At 37.0% G+C, this 8,394-nt stretch overlaps 1 protein-coding gene across 1 annotated transcript in view; it reads left to right on the forward strand.

The window, feature by feature from the left end:
- The window catches only part of LOC113545932 (gamma-aminobutyric acid type A receptor subunit gamma3), a 106,487-nt gene extending 100,179 nt beyond the window's left edge, over nucleotides 1–6,308 (forward strand). The window contains exon 9 of the mRNA XM_034310640.2: nucleotides 3,220–6,308. Coding sequence (XP_034166531.1) covers nucleotides 3,220–3,498 — 279 coding nt within the window. The 3' untranslated portion in view covers nucleotides 3,499–6,308. The remainder of the gene's footprint in view (nucleotides 1–3,219) is intronic.
- Nucleotides 6,309–8,394: the final 2,086 nt, after the last annotated feature.

The following is an 8,394-nucleotide window of genomic DNA, read 5'->3' on the forward strand; positions in this document are numbered from 1 at the left end:
AGAGAAAGACATTTTGAACATATAAAGACCACATTATGGTCATAAATGCATTTTGGTATTTTTATTTTTTTGATAGCTGACCTTCAGTCCCTGGTTACACTGGAAGATGTGGTTTATTAAGCATATTAAGCATGTAGCTACCTAATGCCAGTAATATTTAATGCTAATTTTATCTGATGTTAGCCATGGTATGAGTGTGCTAAAGAATTTCTAATGTTTCAGATTGTTTATATGCTGTAAAACAACTATAGTGTAGACCTTTTATTACTCCAATGGAGAATATGTAGAACATCTTACATCTGAAGTCTCATCATACTGAGGCTTCAGGTGTGTTTTTCTCTGTCAGAGTGTAAATAGAACATGGATGTTGATTGGCCAAGGCACGTTCATCCTGAATGATGATTGGCTGGCAGATAGAACCTTGTAAAACCAAGTTAATCTGTGAGTTTGAAGAGGATTTTTTTTTTTTCAAGTATTACACCAAAAACCTTTAAAAATGAAAAAAATAACACTGCATGAGAACAAATTTTCTATGACCAAAAAGCCAGGTAGTACCTCATAATACTGAGGTTGTCATATGCCTTGTGTTAAGGTGGATTTTAGGAAACTGGGGTGCTGAACAACTTGACATGGAGATCATTTGCACGATGTTTAAAAACTACACCTTTAATATATACAGTACCTTCCTGCTCTTATGCGAATATATTATGATTGGACAGCTGGAGAGAGCAGCAGTAAATATGTAATTATTCCCACTTCAAATTAATGCCTCAGACTTATATTCATTTACATCTACAAAGAGGTGAGTTATATAATAATCTTTGATTGCAATTTGCATTAAATGAAGCCTGAACACAAGGCTAAGTACCATTTCAACAAACCTGAATATTACAGATGCTGGGAGAACTGTTGGTAACACTTTATTTGACTCAACTTGGGCCTTCATAACACACTCATAAACACTACCTCAATATTTTAGAAAAATGTGCTGGAGGAATTATAAAAGGTTTATGTGCTCTGTTACCAAGAACTCAGACAAACAATGATCCCTATAGACCCCCATGAAAGGTACAATAAAGGTAGCCCAAAAACTGCCTGGATTAGGTTCACCTGGAGCCACGTCTGAGAGCGGTGCCCACAGGCGAGTCCCTGGTGACCAGGCCACCCACATCAACCGGTTGGGCTTAGCCCGACACTGTGACATCTTGTTATCTACCCAGCTATAAAAAGGGGTAGTAGACAAGAGCAATGCCAATCATGGGGCAACCAAGTGATAGACTTCTGGACAGAATGGTCCTCAGAAATGGAAGCTAGATTATATCCGCACATAGCACAAGCTTGTGGAAACAAACTTCCTGACAAGGACGTGGTCTATTACCTACTTCAAAGTTTCTATAGATCACAGGTTCCCAGGCCTGGTCCTGCAAGTTTTAGTGTTTTCCCTGCTCTAACACACCTTATTCAACTAACAAGCTAATTAATAGCCCTTCTTGAGATAAAGTGAGTGTGTTAGAGCAGGGTAAACTCGAAAATGTGCAGGACAGGGGGTTCTCCAGAACCAGGATTGGCAACCTTTGCCATAGGAGATCCGTGAATCTGAACCCAAGTAGGCAGTAAATGTCACTAGACTTCTGTGCAAGACACAGATTGTCAATACCAAACACCTTGTTCAAACACAAGGTTGCTGACAAGCATACATGTTACCACATCACCTTGAGACAAAGGTCAGTAATCGATTTCTGGTGGTGGGGTGGATTCTTTGTAATGGGTGATGGCCAGATTTACCTGATAAGCCCAGGAGAGCCTACTGGGTTGCTTTGGTGAGAGATGTATTGCATTCCTGCATTCCAGTATGATGACTGTGGGATGCATAAGGCCAAATCTGTGTGTGACTTGTTTGACGCTGATGAAACTTTGGGAAACTTTGACTAGCCTTCAACACCAGGCTCACTCCCATAGAAATCTTCCAGGATTTATTGGAAGAGTAACTAAGAACCACAAATGAGGAATGGATTAGAGGTTTCATATATGTCTCAAAACATTATGAATGTGCTAGTACAAAAAAAATAAATGAGTAATAATAAGGATAAAAAAAAATACAAAAACAATCTTGAACTGTTCATTCATAATGATAATCAGGGGCTTTTCTTTCATCTAATGTGTCCTCGTAAGTTTCAACATTAGCCTTTTATGAATCCTTGGCCATTGCTTTATAAAACATTTATGCAATGTGCTATGGAGGCTCCCCAAATAAAGTGTTACCAAACTGTGAATACAAGGCTTATAAGGCTGACCTCAGATTTATTTCAGGTCACTCAAATAGTAGGAGCAGAGCCTCAGAGCTCTTCGGGGAACCAAAATTGCTAAAATATACCAAACTGGTGATTGTGGGTTAAGTAATCTTCTCTGAGAGAGCAATACGCTACATATGTTTGCTCTTGGTATTCATTGTTCTTATTCTCTCAGTACCATATTCTCTGAGAAGCCACTTTATCTGATCTATACCCTATAGCTACCCTCCTTGACCCTTTTATCAGGTCCATCTCTCGGCACAATGTATTTCCCCCTCGTCTAACTCTTCAATCAGCAAAAGAGATCACCATAAGGCCACCACTAAGAAGATTCTATATGGGGATTGGTGGTTGCTGGACTGTTTATCAACCTAGTGATAATCTAAAACCCCAAAACACTGATCCACTTGTACTAGCACAGCACACCACACCATGTCAAACTCACTGGTATGTGTAGCTAATGAAATGGTCAACGAGTTTGGCTACATGGTAGGTGGAGGTTACATGTATTTGCTTATATGCTGATACTGCGAATTAAGTGAGTGTTGTCATCTCACAGCTCCGGAGTCCACAGGGTCAATTCTGAACTTGGGTTATTATCTGTATGGAGTTTCACATGTTGTTCTCCCAGCAACCGTGTGGGTTTTCTCCCAAAACATAGCAGTAGGTGATTTGGCTATGCTAAATTGCCAACCCTGAGAGTGGATGTGTGTGTGTGCATGGTGTGCTGCAATGGATTGGTGTCCCATCCAGGAATCTGGCCTCACACCCAGTGTTCCTGGGATAGGCTCCAGGAACTGACAAAATGAGATTTTATCTTATTAACAGAAAATTCCTTCCTGAATTTATTAGGCCAAGTTCTGTCCCTGTTAGCACAAATCATACGTGAGCATGCTAATTATTAAGCAAGAATTCTGTGTTCTTACAGAACTACTCAGTGCTGGATGTGGGACCTCCTCCTACAGTCATCGCTCTGAACAACTCCATGTACTGGCAGGAATTTGATGACGCCTGTCTATATGAGTGCCTGGATGGAAAAGACTGCCAGAGCTTCTTCTGCTGCTACGAGGAATGCAAAGGAGGGGCCTGGAGAAAGGGCAGGGTCCACATAGACATCTTGGAACTGGACGCATACTCACGTGTCTTCTTTCCCACTTCTTTCTTGTTGTTTAATGTCGTCTACTGGGTAGGCTACCTCTATCTTTAGCAATCCACCCATTTCCTTTTCAAAGACGCAGACGATTTGACTTGGGCAGGACAACGATTGCACCAAGACTTTCTAAGTACAGTCAAAAAGAATGGGAACTGTGTTCAGTCAGAGACCTCTCCAGTAGGTTGGGAAACATTTAAAAAAAAATAACACTTTGCCATAACAAAGTTACAAGCAGATACTTTCCAAGCCCTTAAGCTAAGGAGTCCGGCTCTTTCTACACAGTCGGAAGTCCACAGGCTTTTTGTCTGGTAGCATTTCCCTGCCAGAAGTCTTTGCCTTTGTTCTTCAGGTACCAAGGAAAAAAAAGTTCACTTATCACAGAAGCGTGATGTTTTTTTTGATGAGAAAGTCACAGTACAAGTGGATAAAGCTGCTCTGATGGTGGGGGTGGGAAGGCCTCACACAGCATGCAAAACCATGACATCTAAATACGAAGGTGGTTCCCAAAAGTGGAGACCAGCGATCAGTCAAAACCAGGCTTTGGTGAAGAGAAGCATTCAGAGCCATCCATAGTGCCTTCTTCTGGATGGGGTAGCTATCTGCCGGAGAGAGAGCAGTATCAGTTTCAGAGACAAGTTCCCGGTTTTGACTGACCGCTGACGGGGTCACTCTGTGCTTTTTCCAGCTTTTGGTTATGACTTATTTTCGATGAAGTCATTTCTAAAATTGACGTTAATGTCATTGCATGCTATTTATTATAATATTAAGCTCCACTTTGAATCTTCACAGCAATTTTAGTACAACAAAGTAGGTTTTATTGGAATATCATATCATAGGCTAATTGTTTAGGAATTAAACCTTTTCCTATATTATATTTATATTTAGGAAAGTTTTGTAGTGGATTTTTTCCAATACAAAAGGAAGCAAACATTTAAAAAACTTATTTAAACCTGTAAATTTTAATCTGTTACAATAACAATTGCATGTGTTATAATAGCTCATATCATCCCTAATCCAGGTTTATCTTTGGGCCTGGCCAAAGTTGGCAGTTGTACTCATTAGGGGTGGAAATGTTTAGGCCCCGATTTCAATTCAGGCTTTCACCATGCGATTCTAAAAAGATTCTTGATGCATCTCGATTCTATAAACGATATTCATAGTTAAGCGCCCACAGTGATGATTTAATACTGAAATTACACACATCAGTATTCAAAACTCAGACATAACTACAGACTTTTGCGCTATTCAGAAAGTAAGGGAGTTACGCACATTAGGGCGGAGTTTGTGTAAAACAGAGGCGTGTCTCAGTTACATGTGATTCTGATCTTGAACTTGGGCGCATTTTTCTTGCGTGATATCAGCTCGAGTGAGGAGCAGTATTAAGACTGTCAGTTTAATGTAACCACAATAAGTCACGCTGAAATTTATGGCTGTAAAGAGACGTGTATTCATTTTTATGGATAAAATTATGAACAACACATAAAATGAGCTGTAGGCATAATACAGAATCGACTTAAGTGTGTGCGTAAACCGACTCTGAATACGGGAAACTTTCCCTGTGTTAATATTGATGTAAATTTTGGACTCACCGACTCTGAATACAGCATCTTTTTTTTTACAGTTTGATTTTAAAGTGAAAAAGCAGAAAGTAAAATGCTGTACCTCCAGTCCAACTCATTCAACAATGACGCAAAATTTCTTTTGCCACAAAGCTTGCAGCTGACCGAGTAATTCGCTTTGTGCTTTCTGAATTATGTGAACGTTTCTTCGCTTGCTCGAATGTCCTCTGTTGAGAACTCTGAACTCTGAATAAAAAAAAGTCTGATATGATTTGTATTCCCAAAACACTTTATCTTGTAATGACAAAGCTTGAACATGCCTATATCCAGTTCCTGTTCTCCTTTTAATTCAGAAATATTCAACAATTCCAAAACAGTCCCTTTAAAAGCAAAGCGTTTGTCCATCATCAGGTAAATCAGCAGATTTAGCTAGCTTGGTTAGTAGCTAACTTATACAAAGTGCACATGCTAATTAGTTTAGTCCAATTTTATTATTATTATTATATATTTTTTTATTATTATAACTTGCTTTATGTTGTGTTCTGTGGCTTTTTATTGAAAATATAAATAACACAAATTATTATTATTAAAAATTATAAGAAAGATCTTGTGTATCGCGTTTAAATAGAGAATCGAGGTGCATCTAAGAATTGAAATTTTTTTCTCAACTCGATATAAATACAAGCAAAATCAACTCAATCCCAAAGACAGAAGCAGTTTTAGCTGCAGAAGGTTTGGATCACTCCGTTTTCTCAAAAAGAAATGATTTTTATTTACATTCTTTTTAATATGATAAAACTTTACTTGAACACTTAAGACTGCATCTTATGATTGGCACAGTTTATGACGTGGTTATGTCAGTCTTATGACACAGGCTAGTGTCAAGTAAAGTGTTTCTCTGTTTTGTTAATTTAATTTTGTCATTCTTTTTTTTATTACTTATCAGTAATTTCCATTTATCCAGAATTCTATAATCCGTAACCCTACATTACCACTGTGTTCATAACCAAATTTATTTGATAAATTGTGATACTGAGTTGCCTTAGGGTCACTGTCAGATGATCCGTATTATTAAGATGATTTTATAACATCTACTTCAAACGGTGGTCATAGCCAAAGGATTCATGCTAACAAAGCTGAGAATACATGTATGAAGGCAATCTGATTTTTTTTTATTATTATTTTATTATTTTTTTTTGTATTATACACAATTTTAAAAACCATTGTCATGGATTACAATTAAGACGTATTTATTTGTAATGTTCTTCAATAGCAATATATTATTATTATTTTTTTTAATTTAAGGGTAGCATTTACTTGAATAAAGTTTGTTGTTGTTGTTGTTGGTTTTTTTTTTTTTTCAGTTTTTCTTTCTACATCATAATTTGATGCCTATCCTGACATTTTCTATATCTAGTATGAGGTTTTCTTCTTGAGGTGAGTTTGTCTCGTGCTCTGTTGTTGATGTATTGAATTCATCAGAAACGTGTGGTGAAGTGCAGACAAACTGATCCTCCTCTTGCGTTTCATGCCCGTGTCGTGAACTTTCGTTGTGATGGTGTCGATCCATTATTTTGCGATTTATACTAGTTTGATAATAGTGTTTCGGCTAGCGTTATCATAGCAGTCGTTGATGCGGTTTTGGTTTTTTTGTTTGTTTTTTATTTTGGTGTAATGATTAATAATTATTAGCCGTTCATTATTGGTGGTGCTAGCCCCCCAGACTGATGGTGTTGCTCTCTCCGGATGAGATTTTCCATAACACACCCACGACGCTGGAAAAGGTTCGGTAAGTGAATTAAAGCCATATGTACTGCGTGGGTAGAAACTCAATCTAATAGTGCTGTTTATAACTGGGCCTTAGAATCAGACCATCAATCAAACCCGGGGAAATAATGGACGGAAAAGAAAAACTAACTGCATTTGATCATCAACCCCCTGCAGACAAAGTACTGTACAGTAATATTTCACGCCTGAGATTTCAGGTTTTTTACGGATGCTTTTTTTTTTTTTTTCAAAGGTTTAATAATATTGTATAATATTTAGAGTTATGTCGAAAGTTTTATTTTAGTCTGTGAGTGGAAATCAGTTTTAAATCTGTCCAACAGTAACCAATAGTGCAATAGTGAACACGCTAACCCACTATTTCAGAGGTAGAAGCACTGAGCCTTGATAGCACATCCATAAGCATTGCATAAATATGCTGTATATTTATATATATATTTATAGTTTTTATTTATTATGAAAGGTTTCTTTAATATTATATATGGGAATGTATTTTCGTTTATTATAAAGTCTTTGTATAGTTGTATAAGTGTATAACTGAGTAAGTTAAAAGAAGGATTTCTACGAAATGTCATGCAGTTATAGGAAAATAATCAACCTCTGTCAGCTTGAAGTTTATTATTTTCCAATAACAGCACATCCTGAAGGTTGTATTCCTCTTATACTACAGCAGTTTGCCAATTACATTCTTTTTTTAAAATTTATTAAAGTATTTTCTCCATTTAATGTTGTGGAACGTCCATGAAGCAACTCAGTTCCTGTTCTCACTTACATTATAGCAGCTATAAACAATCGTAAATTTCCCCAGCGTCTCTTTTTCTCTCTCTTGAAGTGAGTAAGACGAAAAAAAAAGCAGTTTGTCATATTACAGAGAAAAGTTTAAAATGTTACAGCTTTACCTCTGACTGTTACAAACTGCTGACACTGGAGACTCCTTCCATAAACGTGTGAATGAGCTGTTCCTATAGAAACGATAACTAATCAACACCTTCTGACCAATCAGAATCCAGAATGCAGCAATGCTGTGGTGTAATAAAAAATAAATAGTATATATATTTAAAAAAAAAAAAACAAGCCTGTAAGAATCATGCTAATTAAAACATTCTAAGTCTTGACATAAGCCTCGCTTATGGATGTGTTATAAAGGCCCAATGGAGGTACCTTTGAAATAAAATGTTACCAATTCTTTCAACTTTTTTTTTTTTTTTTTTCATTTATTTTATTTCCAGCACTTCAGCAATTTCTATTTCTCACTGTTTGGTTACCTGACAGCTCACACATTTATAGTGTTTAGATCGAGTTATTAATTTTTTCATATGAAATAGGAAATATGGGAAAGCGTACACGGTAAAGTGATAGCTGGCTTTGTTTTGTTGGACGTTTTGTTAACTAAAGAAAAGACACAAATCCTAAAGGAAGCGGTCACAGTTCAGTCAAAATGCCAAAGAATCCATGCTGATGAATCATGATTCATGATTCGTGGTTCATGAATCATGATTCACCAAAGAAATCATTGTTCACAGATATGGCTGGAGGATGTAATAACTCTTTTCTATCCATCTTTTTCTTTTTCCGCTTACTAAATCTGTATTAAGGATTGCTTTGT

The sequence above is a fragment of the Pangasianodon hypophthalmus genome, chromosome 2, assembly GCF_027358585.1.
Source record: "Pangasianodon hypophthalmus isolate fPanHyp1 chromosome 2, fPanHyp1.pri, whole genome shotgun sequence".
Taxonomy (NCBI): Eukaryota; Metazoa; Chordata; class Actinopteri; order Siluriformes; family Pangasiidae; genus Pangasianodon; species Pangasianodon hypophthalmus.